Source organism: Colossoma macropomum, unplaced genomic scaffold (assembly GCF_904425465.1).
Source record: "Colossoma macropomum unplaced genomic scaffold, Colossoma_macropomum, whole genome shotgun sequence".
Lineage (NCBI taxonomy): Eukaryota > Metazoa > Chordata > Actinopteri > Characiformes > Serrasalmidae > Colossoma > Colossoma macropomum.
The window spans coordinates 6,599,391-6,617,969 of NW_023494802.1; the positions used below are offsets into that span (position 1 = coordinate 6,599,391).

Genomic DNA, 18,579 nt, shown 5'->3' on the forward strand with positions numbered 1-18,579 from the left:
GTAATGTTGATGATGGTAAAATAAGGGTAAATCTGATGAATGAAATAAGCCTTTTTCAGGGACCGTTTTGCCTTACAATGCCCTGCATGTACCTTGCCATAAGTTATTTATAAAAAATTAGTTTTAGGGTAAAAGCTTATATCAGACCTATCGTAAAACTATGTCTCAGGCATCATGCAATATATTCATAACCATTTCATCTACTAACATTATGCAATATTCAGGTTTTAGAGGAATTAAACATCTGGTTTCTATCACCACCATTGCGAACAATTGTGACTCTGCAATTTTCTGGAGAACAGAGCATTTCATGTCAAACCACTCTGAATGACTTTGGTTACCTCCTCATGATTTAATTAGGCAGATGTTTTGAAAAATCAGTAGAATTTCCCTTTAATCAGGGGCATGACTAGAGGTTTGTGGGTAAGCCTGTACCAGGGAGGTCTGGGGGCATGGTCCCCCAGGAGATTTTTTTTAATGGCACCAAAATGATTTGTTCATCATGAAGCCAGAAAATGTATCAAAAAATGGCCATTTGGTCAAACACACGAAGTGTGGCACACAGTAGATCTGTCTGCCTCACAGATCTACATATTAGCACAGAGCTAATATGACTGTATCCATCCCCTTACAACAGGCACAGATCAAGCAAAGATTTTAAAGTCAAGCAGTGCTCTCTTCCTTCTCTTGGATAAACTGCAAGGTCCTAAATATATTACTCAAATACACCGATTATAGATCAGTTCAGTCTCAGTTGGTGTGTGAGAGTGTGATTTCGCTCTGAAGGCATGATCAGTAAGCTATTTGAATTTCATGTCATAGTGGCAAATATTTTTTCATTTAAGTTCAGTTAAATTCAGTATTTAATTGAAAGCTTAAACAGCTTTCCCTTGCTTTCTCCTGAACACTAACCTCCAATTAGATCTGCTTCTTCAGTCCTGTCAGTCTCCTTCATTCTCTGTCTCTCTCTCCACGTGTTTAGGAATACATTATTTTTATAAAACTCAGATTCACAAGAACTCAAGAAAATAATGAGAGATCAATGTTTTTATTTTTTATTTGATAAAAGTCATATCTGACTGGCCTTCAACGGAGCTGTCGCCTCCTAATTTCTACTGGTTGAGGATTTGAGGGATATAAAATTATGATCGACATTATATGACCTTTTACTGACTTTAACTTTAACGGTTAACAACAAAATATGAAAAATGTGAAGGCGCCTCTAAAACTGGCCTATGATGCCCCTGCGTTTAAAACCACATTCAATTGACTAATCGATGCTCTGCCCACAAATGTGTGCTTATGAAACAGCTGTTACAAGAAAATCCCATGTAACCCAGAAACTGTGGCAGACAACTCATCAAAACAGTCAGAGTGAGTTATTCATTTAAAATTACAATATATTTTGTCTGTGTGTGTAGGGTGACACTTCTAGGACTGACTGGATTATTTATTCATTTCTTCAGATAATCAAGCTAATCTTAGCATACTATGTAGCAACTCAAACATTGCAGCAGTCTGATGAAAACAATATACATATTTTGGGAAAAAGTTGAGTAGAGAGTAGAGTTGCACTCTTTCTCAGTAGGCTCTATAAAGCTTGTCCAACCTAGCAACAGTAGCTAAAAAAGAAGGCATTAGTGGGTGGAGCATGGTTTGGTCAATTGATGGCTCTTTATTTATGTGAATATCAAGTATTTAACAGTGGCTTCAACAAATCAGATTTTAGAACTAGATCTTTAGTCTCTTTTACTCTTTTTACTCTTTTACTTTAATTCAAATATATTAACAAAACATAAAGTCATTGCTGTCAGGAAAGAAAACCCATCTCCAGCTCATTACAGGAGAAATAAAAACATTCATAATGATGTGAATGTATTGAGTACTTTAGGATCATTTCTATGGATCCAGTCATCATGAAAGGTTCACATCATGTAAACAACAGCTGGCATTTTCAGATGATTAAAAAAAGAGGATAAGAAAGGGTGGAAAAAGGATGTGTAAGGGAAGTTGGAGTAGTTTGTGCATTATATGTAGCCTGGACTGTAAGAGTCAGACAGGGTGGGACAGATTATAAATGGACTTGGCTGTGTCCAGGCAGAGGTACCAGGTGCAGAAGTTTCATGTAGCAAATGGCACAGGGTGTTTCTGAGTAGACTAATAAACCAAATGCAAGTCAACAACAATGTAACAATGTAACAACATAACATAACAGTGTAGCTATTTATAATTATGGGTGTAATGATACTCTCAGCCCAGGATTCAATTTGATTCTCGATACTGAGAATGAGAAGAATCGGTGACTCTTCATGTTGTTGCAAAATCTACTAATGACAATAGAGAAGAAGGCGGAAGGAGTGACTCGCATAACATGAACATGCTGGGCTGGGTTCCTGCTTGGTGATGGTAGTTTGATGTTCAAACAATGCAGTTAAATTGGAAGGCATAATTATTAGAATGCCTATTCTCCACGATGCATTGTCACATCTCCATGATGCATATAATTATGTTTTTTTGAGCTGTGATATGTGTCAAAACATTGTGACACCACCTTATAATTAACACTGAACTACTGCACAACAATGCATTATGATTCTTACGCGTGTAAGTTGTGCTATATTGTTATATTGCTGTAGATAAATGTGTGCACACATACACACACACACACACACACACATACACTCTGCCAGCTCTCCGGAGCACCTGCCAACCAGAGTGTTAATGTCCTCAGATGTACTGATAATGAGCCCCACATCGATAAGCTATGCGAGATAGAGTGTGTGTGTGCTTGTGCGTCATTATGTGTGTGATTATGTGTATGTGTGTGTGTGGTCAGATTTTGCCAGGCAGGAGAGCTGTCACCTGTCTGTCAAATTCAGCAAGCCAATCATTCCTCTGTCCTAAAATAAAGCACAACCCCTGGCCCCCATCTCTGTCTCTCTCTCTCTCTCTCTCTCTCTCTCTCTCTCTCTCCCTCTTTCTCTGCATATGCTGTTTGTCTGTCACCCTGCTCACCTTCAGCCTTCAGTTTACAAGAAACTCCCTGGCTGTCAAAGAGCAGACAGCACAGAAATAGTCTAAATACAGCACACTGTAAATCTGATCTATATGTTTGAGCTGATCTGTACTGTTGCAGATACCCTGCACATTCAGTTTACATACTGTACATGTGTATATTTAGTGGTTATTATGTGTGTGGCTGTGTTTTATATTTATTTTACTCAATCGGTATTTATTATAACTGTATTGTGTTTTCAAATTAACATTAGAGTAAAAACAAACAATATTTATGCAGTAAAAATAACCAGAGCTTTTAAAAAGCAGTTGATATATTGTGAGCTGAACAGAAGAACGCATTTGATCCCAGATCTCACCAACTGCATATATTTTTTAAAATTCCAACAGCAACTCTCTACATTTTTTTGTAACACTTTTTTGCTTGATGCCCTGTATCTGAACAAAGTGGTCACTAAAATGCAGATAAAGCATAGTTTTGCTTTTTATTGTAAAAAGTTGTACAAAAAAAAAATAGAAAATTGAATAGCTAATAGTCCAAAATAAAGGTGGAATGTTTAATATAGAGTTTTTCATTTGAGGGGCTCAATTCATACTGAGCTTCTTCAAAGAGTTATTTGGAAATGTTTAAGCAAAAACACTGGCAAACATGAAATCACTACTTATTAATCATATTCATGTTATTTGCATTTATTTTAATATTAGTGTCTTTTGTGAGGAAATAAATGCTTACCGCCCAGATAAATAGCTCTTTAAATTTTTTCACGTTCATACATGCAAGTGATTCTGATTCTGAGTTTGTGATGCAAGTTTGAATGCAGTCTAAATACAAACACATTACACATGAATCCATACATTTTTTATGCAATAAACTTTCTGGTCCTACAGTTAAGTAAATCTGCACTAATATTAGTAAGCTTAGAAATGCATTCTCCAAAATAACACACTCAAAGACTGAAGAGCTGAAGAGGCTAACACAGTAGTGTCTGTGGCTTCTCCGCCTTGTTCTTATGCATGAGCACTGACACACACACTCACACACACATACACACAGTAACCATGTTGATGACTCCTGTAATTTTACACTGGTTTACAGTTTTCACCCAAACAGTAACACGCTGATGACAGCTGCTTACACTTTTATTACTGCCTGAACTCTGGAGGGACGAGTGCTTGGCTTTCTGATCTACTATCTGCTGACAAAAGGCTTTTTACAAAAAACAGATTTAAAAACTACTAAATGTAATGGAATACTTGAATACTTAGAAAATGATAACTTGAATTACTTAAAGTCCTGCTATGATTTTCACTTTACAATGCTGTTATTGTTACACTGTACTGTTTGGTATACTGTTACACAGTGATTTTAAATCAGTAAGATAAGCTTGTTATTGCGCTATTGTTGTTATTGAGAAGACCAAATATAGTGATGTTCAGTCTATGCTTTTGAAGAAAGAAGGCAAACTATGTTTTCTTATAGTTCAAAGTTTGAGACGTATCCAACACTTGGACATACCAGATTTAACTAGTTTTATTATTATTAATAAGAGTAGTAGTAGTATTACTCATAGTAATAATAATAAATTGGTATTATTGATATTATATTTATTAATGTATAAATTATATAAATATAATATCAAGTTCTTTTTGGGAGACTTGTTTTAAGTTTTTCAAATATATATGTAGGGATATTTTTCCAAAGCTCAGTCTCATAAGTTGTATGCATTTTCTGAATCTCATGATCATAGTAATCCCAAACACATTCAGTGATGTTGAGGTCTGGACTCTGGGTTGGTCAGTCTATTGCTCTGAGAACACCAGCAGCTTCTTTGTTTTTTTTTTTTCCAAATTTTCTTCTTTTTTATCTTTCGTTTTCTCAGTGAGCGTTTCTTAACAGCTACACATCCTTTTAGACTCATAGTGTTAAGTTGTCTTCTCACAGTGGAAGGATGGACAGAACACCTGTGGACATTTTCAGATCTGAAGCAAGAGTAGAGCTTGATTGTCTCCTCTCTCTCAAAGATGAAAGCTTTAAGTGCTGTTTATCTGATGGAGACATTTTTGGTGGACTATCACTTCTTGCAAGGTATTCCTATTTCTTCTGTATCTTTAATTGTTTTTACATTTTTTAGCTCTGGTTTTCAAAACTCCAGTTTTTACTTCTTTAATTCATTGTGCAAGTGGATTATCTTATATCTAACCTAATCAGAAAAGTACATGAATAACATGTACTTAAGGTCATTTTAACTGGAAAGTAAATAAATGAAGGGTAGTGTCTGACTTTTGCACAGTTAACGTTGTAGAGTGCCATGTTGTGTTAAACAGCCACATCAGTTAAGTTTGCTTTCATTTTAATGTATCTTAAACAAGTGACATGAGCTTACATAAGTTAATAATTACATCATGGAGAGAGTGATACTTTAAAATTGCCAACTCTTCAGACCCTTTACAGCAGTCACACACACATGCACACACTCACTCCCACACACTCACAAACACACACACTCACACTCATGCACTTTTAGTGAAAACACACCAAGTGATGACTCCTTCTAAAACATACATACACTGATTAATGCTCAAAAATCTCATAGTCTTATCAGTTTTTACAGTATGTATACATTTTATTTGGCTCAAAGGGTTTTCTCGTAATTCCCAAGCCATAAAGATTTCAAAGATTGAGCATTAAAAAAAGTAAAATTGACATAAGTGCATGAGTGAATCTTCCAACAATAACATTAATATCCATCTTTGCCTAATTTATATAGAGTTGTTAAAAAAAGACAGACATATCAAAGCTATACAGTATGTCTGCTTGGGAAAAAAATGACTGTTTTTTGAATCGCTGAAGCCTGACTATTCTGCTACAGTTCAGTGAAAGTGGCACTAAAAGCTGACTCAGGATCAGCAGAGGAGCCTGATGGTTGTTGCCAAAGCCTGCATTTGCGCCTGTATGCATGTTTAACGATGCCAGGACCTGCATTTATAAATCAACCCAGCAGAGAAGTGCTGATCTACGATCAAATTTCCACCTGTCTATGGTGGTCAAAGATACCATGTCAGAGAGCCAAACCCATTCAGAAAAAAAACCTTGTGACTTTGTAAATACATTCCAATGTTTCGTTTTTCCTACCTGCTGCTTTACCTTTCCGATTTCAGCTTATACCCCATAAACTATGATTGTGAATGGATGCTAGCTTGCTAGCTGAACATCATTCAGGTCATAAACACTGGAAAGAGCTAAATCTGTGCATCCGGCCCTAAACCAATACAGTCTGCTGCTGATTTCCTGCTTGTAAGCTAGGCTAATACCAAGCCGTACCAATTGCTCTCAGAGCCAAAGCCTGAATTAGTTCCAGTGAAACTACACATTTTATTTAGCACCTAAGTAAAGGCCCTTTTAGCTTCAGTTGTGCTGTGACATTGGCCACCTCCCATTTTTGGACTCCTAAGCTGTCAGCTGCTGAGTTTGTATGAATCTAATCCTGATTCTAGGTCAGGCCTACCAGGAGCCTCTCCCAGCCATAAAATCAGATGAATATCCACTGTTTGCTGTGGTTTTCTCTAGAGAGAGGTTGAATTTTGGCATCAGGTCTTGGAAATGGAAGTGCTCCCAGGGCTTCCAAAGCACGTCTTAGAGCAGACTTGGTGTCCATTCTTTCTCTGTCTTTGTCCAGTTCAGTCCTATTTGGCAGAAACTTAATTTCAGTCCCATTTGAAAAGATACGTTTGTTTCCTAGCTGCAGCAGGCTTCCTTGGCTCCATTGTTAACGTCTTGCTGCTGCAGGAGCTTCTAACTATGTGGAGAATCTCACAGGATATTTTAAGGTATTTAATAGAGGGAAATCTCTATTAAAAACAAGCCAAGGTCTCACTGTGACCTCCAGTTGACATTAGTGCCACAAATAACTAACACTGCAAATTGTCTCTTTGATTGCTCCTTGGTTTCTCCTCTTTTGGCTTTCTTATCTCTTAAAGGGGCAAGGACAGAATGCTTCATCAGTTTGAAATATCCCATCGCTCCTTACCTGCATCTGTAATGTCTCAGTATTGTCCAGTCGAGCTTTATGAAACAAAGCGACTGCCACACAGTTCTGTCCACCTGTTTGTGTCTGTGGCATGGTAGGGGTCAGAGGTCATGTGCATAGGTCAGGCCATGTGGGCAGTAACCTGAGAGGCAGAACTTGTTAGCCCTAATGTCCGTGAGTCAAATAGAGATTGCTGAGCACCGCTGAGCATGTGCAGACTGTCAACAGGGGACAGAACTTGCCTGTCTGTCAAAGTACCACTGGGAGAGGACCCAAGCACTGAGCTCTGCGTGGCAGCCATCTTTTCAGGACTGGCAGCCAATCGCGGAGAGGTGGAGAAGTTGTATCCATAGAGACCATATGGACTATGGAGCCGAAAACCGTTATACGAGCTCTGTGCGCTCTGATTGGTGGAAAAAGCATTGTGAGCAGGACTGGGCATAAAATACTGGAGCTGGGGGGCGTGGCCAGGCATCCCAGGGATTTGGATTGGTAGACCAGTCTGTGTGCAGGAAAAAGCCTCACCATCTGCCCCGCCCACATAGGTGGGGTTTCTGGTGGAGGAAAAAGCATCAGCGGCAGGGCTGGTCAGTCGGCTGTAGGAGTCTGCAGTGAGGGGTGTGGCAAACCGATGAAGAGGGTGGCTCGTTCGACTGCATGCAGAGTAATCACATACAGGCCCCGCCCCAGATGCCAGGTGAAATGCTGGGGAGGAGCAGGGTGATGTGGAGAGTAAATGTGTGTGAGCGGAAGACCCGACCACTCCATGGGTACCAGCGGCACCTGCACGAGACAAACAACACAATTTAAATCTAACAGACACTCTCATCCAGAATGACTCACAAAAGTACCCGGAGTATATGCAAGGGTCTTTATTTTACACAGTGTCATCGTGTGGGGTCATATATATGTCCTATATGTGTAAATATATAAATGTTTGTAATAATATATCCCATATATATCATATAACGTAAGTACCTACAATACTGTGCAAAAGTTGGACTACTCTGTATTTCCAGTCAAACTGGCTGTTAAGTACAAGTTCTTAATTTTTCAGCATTATAAAAAAAACAATTCAACAAAAAATAACACAGAAGCACTCCTACATTAGGAAAGAGACAGTAAATAAGTGAGAAAACAGGAGTTTTTCTAAACTATAGCATTAAAATTTGGGAATTTCAACAACTGTGCAAAACCTTATAGACCAACAAAACTGTCATTCATCAGATAAACAGTTCTTAAAGCTTTCGTCTTTGAAAGATAGATCTGAAAGGATGTAAAGCTGTTACTGAGAAAAAGAAATAGACAAGAAGAAAATCTGCAATAGAACATCTGAGATGTGGAGTAAGGTTTTATGGACTGATCAGTTAACATTAAGTGGGATTACTTGGATTATAAGAAACAGAAAATGTAAACAACTTCTAAGACTAAACTTTAGATGGGTTGAAAACATTCCTGCAGATCTCTTTAAAAAACTAAAAACAAATTTCCCAAAAATAGAAGCTGAAATAAAAGCAAAGGGCTGACACACTATATACTGAAAAATGTATGGTTTATCAAGTGTGGAGGCTTCTCTGTAACGTTCTATTAAATATATGTTTAACCTTTTCCTGATGCTGAAAAATGAATAACTTGTACTTAAAGGCCGTTTTGACTGGAAATTAAATAAACAAAAGAAGGGCGGTCTCTGACTTTTGCACAGTATTTTATAAGTAATAATAATATGTCCCAAAGACCTTGTGTGTATATATATATATATATATATATATATATATATATATATATATATGTAAGTACCTATATGTTAAAGTAAAAAGCACTTTACAAAGTCCAGACCATTTTGTTGGTCTTTTAATTTAAGCCCTGATTTTCTGTGGCTTTCCTACAAAGTCAGGACATTTTTGATCTAAACAATGTGCAAAAATTACACAAACACACACACACACACACACACACACACACATGCATATATACATGTGCTTTTCAAGACAGGAGAATTACTCTGTACCTTGTTTGGTCATTCCTGGTATATCCTCAAACGTTAGAGTTCGCAGTGAAGGTCTCCAGAAAGCGTAAGACTCCACCAGGGCCTCCAGCCCCATCCTGCAAGAAAAAACCCTTACACTAGTACAGTGATGCATAAAACAGCCTTAAAACACAGACAGTTAATGGAGCCAAAGAATACGGCACACAGTATGGATACGTTAAGATAATGAAATCTGAATTGAACTCAGTCTCTGTTTTGTTGGCAGAGCAAAGAACAGTGACTGGCTGCCATTACTAAGCGTCCAGTACCGGCAGCCATCTTAGCCTGAGCCCCTTATCGCCATGCTTTTGGCAGGACTCATGTAATGAGGAACATAAAGTAAGTGTGTGTGTGTGTGTCTGTGTGTGTCTGTGTATGTGTGTGTGTGTTTGCAGGTATTTCTGCATGGCTGTAATTATTTTCACACGGCCTTAATGGTAGGATCAGACGCAGAGTGCAGGAAGCCACAGTTAAAGCTTTATGAGGAGAGAGAGAGAGAGAGAGAGAGGTGTGGAGGTAATGGTGGTTCTCAGTGCTCCTCGTTAGCATGGCCGTCCCCCCGCCTCGCTGCCACTCAGGCGATAACTCACACAAGATGTCCCGACTTGTTGTTTGGACCCCACTTTTTTATCAGCCGTGCTGCTCCAGCTACCCAGTGGCTCAGTTTGTTTAGCAAACCGCTTAAGTTTTCCTGAAATGCTGAAGAGAGAAGGGCTCAGTGCGAGGGCCCTGAGAGCTGGAGCTGAGGAGAGAGAGAAAAGTGCACGGAAAAGGAGGGAGGAGGGGTGCAAATGTGGTCTGGTGCGATTCAGTAGAGTGTTAAAATCGCTCTCGTTTAAAACTAATGAGCAGAGTAAAACCCCCCCAATGAGACTCCATGCCAGCACCGCAACCGCCTTATTACTGGGCAACCTCCATTTCCTGTTTATGCCTTTATTATTTATTTTTCCCCTTTTTTACGTGAGGATGGAGATTATTTTTATTGTCTCGCAGATTTTATTTTTGTGTTTATACATATTTTTTTTTTTCGGAGATGGAATTATGGATTTTATTGTGACGCTGTTTTTATTTCTTTTTTTCATATTTATTTTGTCTGGGCCTCTTCGGAATGTTGGCCATATTTTCAATTTGGCTTCGAAAGGACTTTTGTCTCGCAAAAATAATTATTAGATAATCCGTTAATATGGCCTGCTGGTTCTTAAATAACTTCATGCTGACGTCAGAAGATGGAGAGAGGAAGAACACAACCAGCAAATCCTAAAAAGAAGAAAACGGCAGCAGTATACAACAGAAAGAATCGAACACTTAGTAAAAGTAAAAGCACATCTGACCACTTAATGCCACCACAGCATGCACTTATAGTTGCTCTTTATGATGTTGAAAAGAAAAATGTTTACCTGTTTCTGCCAGAGTCTCGGAATCCTTTCGCGAATGGATTTCTGTCTATTTTCAGTCTTGTGATCTGGAAATCCACACAAAAACTCGCTCAGGTTTTTTTTCACTGAACCACAGCCTGTTATGCCAAGTTCTCTGACCCTTTGCAAGTGACCCCTAGCCCGTAATGCACTGTGTGTGGGTTATTTTATAAGTCGCAATTGCAAATGTGTGTCTGTGACCATGTGGATGTGCATGCCAAAGTGCATGAGTGCATATATATGCCACGAGGGCTTTTATATGCTACGATGTGAAAGAGATCTTTACCAAAACAGACATCAGATACTATGAAATGCATCATATACCAAAGAATGCTAATCTGTTTCAGCAAACTATACAACATTACACAAAGCTGCTCAGTCAGAGAGTCTCTACAAAAGCTCTAAACTGCTTATTGTGGCACACTGCAGTGGAAAAGTGCACACGCTAATAAAGGCCATAAAGGCCATCCAACAGAAACCTAAGCTACAGTGAAAGTCACTATACATCATGAAAGCTAAAAGGCCAGGCCTGAATGCGTGTGTTAAAAATCAAAATGGCAGAACCGTCATCAGGCATTATCTTTCTGTCTCCTGCAAGGAAACTCCATAAGCAACACTAAATAAACACTTGAAATGCCTTACTATTTATGGGTAAGTTGCTCTTTATGAGGTGTTTTATACTGTTTGTATTGCTCACAGGCCTCAGTAGTCTTTGATCTTGTCTCATCTAACGGAATTATCGTGAAGGGAATTGGGGTCCTCCTAAATGTTCCTTATGCTTATAAAAGTAACAACACTGAAATGAAGCATCTCAATAGAAAGCTCCTTTTAATCTGATAGCTGCTGGGAATCAGACCCTTGCATGAGGCCATTGTGGGATACATGTGTACACTCGTATGCAGAAGTTTGAATGCCTTTACTCAAATGACATGTTTTGTTGATTTACAAGTGAAAATCAGTTGACACAGTTTCCTCTACAGGAAAATTTAAATATGCAACAGTTAGTGCACAATTTCTATTTATTTGTTGAACACATTGGAAAGAGATTAAACGTAATATGTAAAAGGTGCCATAACATTGGCAAATGCTAAATTTTATGTTTTATTTTATTTCCAATATGTTCAATTGTGGATTAAACTGTGCAGACGTGTATTCTCTGTAGAGGATGTGTTCACATATTTTCACTTAAAAAGTCAACAAAGCATGCCATTTGACCAGGGGTGCCTATACTTTTGCATACATCTGTATATATATACAGAAGAAAGAAATGCATTGAGTTTATTTGATTCAAATGTGTACATCATTGCCATGTGAATTAAATAATTTGACACATTGTTGTTATTTGGCAACAATTGTATTGATGTTATTCAGCTGTTTTATACATTTGGAAATGACTAATCAAGTAAATGCAGTGCAGCATGGCTGCATGTGTACAAGTGAATTAGGTATGCTCTGTGTGGTGGGGGTTACCTGTTGGTTCTGGTAGGCTGTGACCGTGGTGAAGACTGTTTCAGGGAAGCAAAAGGCTTTGACTCCATCCCCGGTGGGAACAGCTTTGACCGGAGAAAGCTCCTCTCCGCACTCTTTTCGGATGACGTGGACGCGCGGCTGGTACTTATGCATGGAGTGCAGAATGATCTGGAAAACATTACCCGCGCATCCATGTTTAGAGTGAGGAAATGCAGGAATTACCAAAAGCACTTTTCTACTTCAATAAAAAAACACACACGCTCACATTTTCAAAGGCCCAAAACAGGCCTTCAACCGTTTCACCCCGGGGGGTTGCTTTCAATTGAGTTTGTTTACAACCTTCCACATTACAACATGTTTAGGCCTTTAAAATAATTCAGCAAAACAAAATGCACACGGGGTGACAATCACTAGCACATGTGTCTTTAACAGGTATATAAAGAGAGCAGGCTGCTCTATTTATAATGCTTAACCTTGTTAAAGATCAGAGTGGAGAATTCTCAAGTAGGCCTGGAGTCATTAAAAATGCTGTGGTACTTAATTGGCTTAAGTAAACAGTTTTCTTCTGTATATTATTATTATTATTATTATTATTATTTATTATGTTGTTATAAATAGTAGGATTTGTAGTTTATTTAACTTGAAATTCTATTTAACTCAGAAGTTAAGTTGGCTTGCATTTCCAAAACAAAGAGTAAATACAGTTGTGTGAAAAGGTTTGGGCACCCCTAGTTAAATTACAAGTTTTGTTGATTGTCTGAGAATTGCTAAGAACACACTTCTGCGCGTTTAATGTACAATCAGTGTTTATACGCTGAATTGAACATACTGGAGAAAAAACAAAATGTTTTGGTGTGCAAAAGTTTTGGCACATTTTAAATTTTGTTTTATTTTTTTAAATCTATTCAACTCAGCAGATACAGAACAGCTGTGCACTAAAATTTACAGAAAATATCAATGTTCGCTTATTTCCACTTAGAAAATCAACAACACGACTGGGGTTATACATATTTATATAAATATTACGTATTATTTCTGTGAGGTTTGCTTTTCTTACATGGCCCTGGTCGTCCAGCTCATTGTTGGTCAGTTTAAGTTTGTCGAAGCTGATGACCTGCCGCATCCACGTCTCCCCTGAGGCTGGAGAGTCCGGGTGGATGTAAACGCGCGGCGGCACCGGAGAGTCCGCGTTACCGGCCACCATCCATTTAGAGCTGTGGTACACGTACCTGCACGGGGGGAGCGGAGGACAGAGCGCGCGTGAGAAGCTGTAAGGGTTTGTTTGGGCTGCGTTTGTCGCCTGATCCTAGAGGTCACCCTCCCAAAAGGTCATTACAAAAGGTCAGGCCCAAAAGGAAGAGGCCCAAAAGGACAAGTTAAAGCACGCGGCCCAAAAGGAGAGTTTCAAAAGGAAGAGGTACAAAAATAGAGGCCCAAAAGGCCGCAGTCCTCCCGGAGAACCGTTTGCGCTTCTTATATTTATATCCTATAAAACACATCGCTATCAAAGTATTTCACTCTAATTTATTACTTTTTTTTCACAACATGGGGTTAATAATGTTCATTAGTTCACACAACCATGTGTCTACAGTAAAAGGTGCAGAGTTTGTTTGTTTGTTTGTTTACCTGTATCGTTTGTTGTCCACGGGAATGATGTCCATGGCGATGTAATACTGCTGATGAGGGTCCAGACCGCTGATTTTCACCCGCATCGCAGGAAACATTCGCCTACAATAACAATAATAACAGTAGTAATGATAATAATAATAAACAATAATCCCTATGTTTGATTAATTCTGTTATGTGGGTCTGTAAGCTAAACTCAGTAGATTTGCTTTATTCAGAAAAGGTTTATTTCAGTGGCTGATCGTGCAGAACTGTATAATGTGGCTCTTAGAAACTAAAGAGAGGACGAATGAAAGTTGTGTTTGTTCTAGCTAAGCGTGCAGACCACACTGCTGCAGTCCTGTAGCCGATACAGGCTGCTGCTTTGCATTTTTACTGTATTTTATTATTATTGTTTGTTTATTGTCCTACCTGCCCGCTTTGGTGATGATCATCTCCGTGCCGATCTCGTGAAAGCGCTTCCACAGGTCAGCGCCCTGCAGCTCCACGCGCGCTTCCTGTCCGGGACCCGCGTGCAGCGGAGCGCTGTGGGCGGAGCGGGGACTCTGCAGCACCGTCTCACACTCAACTGGACACAACACGGGTCAAATTAGCAACATTTAATACTGGACCTTACGACCGAATGCGGGAGTAATCAAGTGTAATTACACAGTAATAATATACAGTCATAAAAAGACGCACTCAGCTGTTTAATAATACAATATAACAACTGCACAGACACTACACTGTACTTCTAACAGCGGTTATAACACCAACATCTAATACTAACCTGTGGTTAAATTATTGTTATTATTATTATTATTTTGTTCTTTTTGCTGTTACTGATGTCGACGTTGTTATGATAATAATACAAATGATTAAATTGTTTTACACATTATTGTATACTAATGTTTGCACGTGCAGGTAAGGAGCTCTAGATATAGTGTAATAGGTTAGTTTTAAATAGTGTAATAATGTAGTTTAAATGATTATTTGGTCCTCTGAAATGTGACCTTACATTAATAATAATAATAATAATAATACAGAAGTGCATTAAACTAATACATTCTGCAGTGATCTGTGTGCTGCAGCCATGTGCTGTTTGATATTGTGTTGTTTGCTATTTCAGGTCTCAGTGCTGCTGCTGTGTCTCTCTTTCCCCTGATTAAGTCATTAGCGGGATTTACTGCCTATGGAAGTGCAATAAGAGCGGAGATAAATTCTGCTGGCAGCAGGAAACAGGCCACGCGATTCTTCCCATTCACACTTCAGAAATTAGGCTTTAATAATAACGGGCTGCTCAGTCTGGGAGAGTTTCAGTCCACATTAAACCCACAGACCAAACTGCACTGCTGAATTGCGTGCACTTTACCCAGCACTATGCCTTTCTTCATTGCTTTCTTTCTTTTTTCTTTCTTTCTTCCTGTCTCCTTTTCGTGTCCAGCTCTTCAGTGTTTCTGAGCTCATAAACGCAGCTCAGTTTCAGCCCCCCCAGCTCCCCCCCGACACACTGTTGTATTTATGACACTCTTAAGTGCAGATTATTACTCAGTTCTGCAGTGTAATAAGAGTGATGTTACACTGTCCGCTCTCACTGTTGTTCCTCGCTCACATGAACACACAAACACCAGGGGCTGTGGTGGGGTGGGGGTATTCATATTTCACAGAGCAATTAACAGGCTATATAATGCACGAGTGGCTAGTTACAAAGAATAAAAAGATAAATAATTATTAATATCACCACTAATATTAGTAGTAGAATGAGTAGTAATAACAGTCGTAATAGCAGTTATATAATCGCTGTTGCTGCTGTTATTATTATTATTATTATTAATAGTAGTAGTAGTAGTTATTTAACCACTGATGTTGCTGCTGTTGTTATTATTATTGTTGTTGTTATTTCCTAGAGACTGTAATGTAGTAATTTCAGCTGCAGAAACCAACAGGTACTTTAAATTGCTCATTCTATTATTTTTTTATTAAGCATTATTACACTTAACACAATGAATTCAATAATAAAAAAATCAGATAAACAGCACATTTTTCTAATAAAATGAAACACTACGTTTCTATTTTAAACTGTATCTTGCTGTGAAGTTTATGATTTTCAGCTTTGTGGAGTCGCGAGCTAAAAAACATTTATATTCACTCTGAGCGAATAGGGTTCTATATAGTACCAAACAGGCTCTGTAACTTCCTGTGTGCTAAATAGAACCACGGTTTAAAAGCCAGATGACCCTCACTTTAGACAACTGGTCTCCCATCATAGAGAAGAACCTTTTAACCAGGCAAAGAACCATGAATTATGAATTCGATAAGGATCATTTATGAAGACGTTTATTCATCACAATTTATGAAGACAGTATTTGGTTGTCCAGATGCGTGTCTGACCTCACTGTCGGTCTGAATCCAGTGTCAGCGTCAATATTTCAGCACTCACCAACTCCGTCTCCGCCGCTCGTTCTCTCCGCGCGTGCCTGCGGGCTCGAGCACCCGCTCACCTCCTCGAAGCAGCTTCCGTCCTCCTCTTCCTCCTCCTCCCCTTCTCCTTCTTCTTCTCCCTGGCCTTCTTCTTCCTCCTCCTCTTCCTCTTCCTCTTCGAGCTTTCTCCGTTTCTCGGCGCCGATCAGCGCTTCTACCGAGAACGCGTGAGCCTTCAGGCTCATGGTGCATGCGGAGCGCCGTTTCTCGGCCATGCCGACGTGTGTTGGGTGTTTTAAAAGCGGAGGAGAAAAGTTCAGCGCGCGCGCCTCCACGGCAACAGCAGCCGCTCTTTTCTACTGAAGCGTAATCTGGATCGGTGTTTAATTACCATCAGACGGAGCCGCGAGCTTTTTCCTAAGGTCCCTTTTGGTCCGTGAGCGCGCGCAGGCACCGAGTGTCCGAGACCCGTTAAAACGCCACAGATCAGGGCCTGGACGGGCGAGGGGGGGCGCGTGCCAATCAGCCTCGCAGGCAACCAATAGGAGCACAAAAAACGCCCATCGCCCCGCCCCATCTTTTTTTGTGGGCGAGCGAGGCGGATCACGCGCCCCCAGCGCTGAGTTTCGGTCGCCGCGTGCTGATCATTTTCGCACCGCGGCTGTACATGCCTCCCGCGAGCCAAACGCAGAGTGTAATTACCAAATCTGCACCCGCATCAGCGCGAGGCGACGAGACACGATCAGCCTGACGGCTACGCGGAGGAGTTTACAGTTCCTCAATAACGCCTTTCCCTGAAAACCAGTGAGTCAGACTGGCCTCCAGTACTGAGGCAGACTTAGCGCTGGAGCTCAGAATTGACTAAGAGAAAAAAAGGAGCACAAACGGCACTGACCTGTGTCCGTGTTCATGTACTGGCCCGCACAATAATCTACTCTGATTCTACTGCATATAGTCTCTTTATATATCACGGAAAAAAACATGATGCATTAAATTTGCTCGATTCTATTGTAGTGAACATCATTTACACACAAATAACATGTCTTGTATTAACTGTATTTTACCTTTGGTCATTATGATGTTGATGTAATACAGGCCTATTACATCAGCATAATAATAAACAACGGTTTAATCAAGTAAAATAAATACATTACTTTTTGCGTGTTTATATATAATCATAATTCTGATGATTTAAATGAGTCTTACTTGAACATTTCGTGTGTTAACAGATTCTTAACAGACCATGAAACCCAAGCGTATATATATATATATATATATATATATATATAGTATTGTATTGTTATATACATTTAGCTGTATAACATATATATGGTACATACACACACATGCACTTACACACAAACATATTCTACATATATATATATATATATATATATATATAATATATATATATATAAAAATACATTTTACATATAAATAAATTATTACATATAAATTACCTCTCTCTCTCTCTCTCTCTCTCTCTCTCTCTCTCTCTCTAAATTATACATAGAATTAATTTTTTATTTTTTTTTAATTATACTGACTAAATCGGAGGGGCCAGGTACTTTAGACATTTTGAGCGCGTGCATCACTCCTTTATTAGTGCATTATTAGTGCGTTAGTGCGCGGTCATTTAAACCATTCATGTCCGCGACCACCACACGCGCTTGTGAGCACACGAGGAGCCTAAAGGCTAAATATAAAACCCACCGCGGGGCAGCTTTCTGTCACCGGCGCAGGCCGCGGGTTAGCCTCATTTCCTCCAGCGACTCAAAAGGGATTAGTCTATACATCACACTGAAGACTCTGACACAATATGTCTGAAATGTTGATAAAATACTGTGTCCAGCAACTCTGCATGAACACTACAGAGTTTTAGATTTATTTTTGGTCAGGCTGGTAACGTCCGAACACACACGCGTCCGTTCAAACATCATATCTGCCCAGAGAGAAATACACTAGAGTAAACCCGCCTGTAGAACCCACTGACCGCTGGTCAGACCTCAGAGCGCCCACTGGGTCACATTCCCGCGGACAGTCTGAGGTGATGTGCTAGTGTTCTGATCATCTTTAGCGCTGTTGTGTTTGAAGGTAAACATTATGCATGATACAGTATCATTTATTCAATTAGCAGTATTACAGCGGAAGTGACAGTATTCAATTAGCAGTATTATAGCGAAAGTCACCGTATTTAATTAGCAGTATTACCGGAAGTGGCATTATTTAATTAGCATTATTACAGCAGAAGTGACATGATTTAATTAGCACTTTAATTTCTTGTGCTATTTTTGTCCACAGCATTTACACTAATCTGCATTACTCTGAATTTGATTTCTCATTAAGTTTTAATTACAGGAAGGCGTCAATAAGAACTGTGGATATTGTTCATGTAATTGTTAATAAACTCATAATTCAGAGCCCCCTTGCGCACTGCTGCTTTATGTGGCTCACCTACAGAAAGGTTTTAGGAACTTCACGTGTTATTTTTGCAGCACGCGGACTCTTTTATGTTTAATGCACTGGGTGAATGCAGTGGGTGGGTGGTCACTTTTTTATTTATTTCAATTAATGCGATTATGAAAGTCTGCTAATCTGA

The 18,579-nt window shown here is 39.3% G+C and overlaps 1 protein-coding gene across 1 annotated transcript; it reads right to left on the bottom strand.

The window, feature by feature from the left end:
* Nucleotides 1-5,813: 5,813 nt before the first annotated feature.
* Nucleotides 5,814-16,440, bottom strand: tbx18 (T-box transcription factor 18). The gene is made up of 8 exons (XM_036592144.1): nt 16,000-16,440; nt 13,992-14,148; nt 13,581-13,682; nt 13,012-13,183; nt 11,955-12,122; nt 10,467-10,531; nt 9,052-9,146; nt 5,814-7,826 (listed from the first exon to the last, which is right to left on the bottom strand). The coding sequence occupies exons 1-8, from the start codon at nt 16,253-16,255 to the stop codon at nt 7,165-7,167; spliced, it is 1,677 nt and encodes a 558-aa protein (XP_036448037.1). The 5' UTR covers nt 16,256-16,440; the 3' UTR covers nt 5,814-7,164.
* Between the last annotated feature and the right edge of the window lie 2,139 nt (nt 16,441-18,579).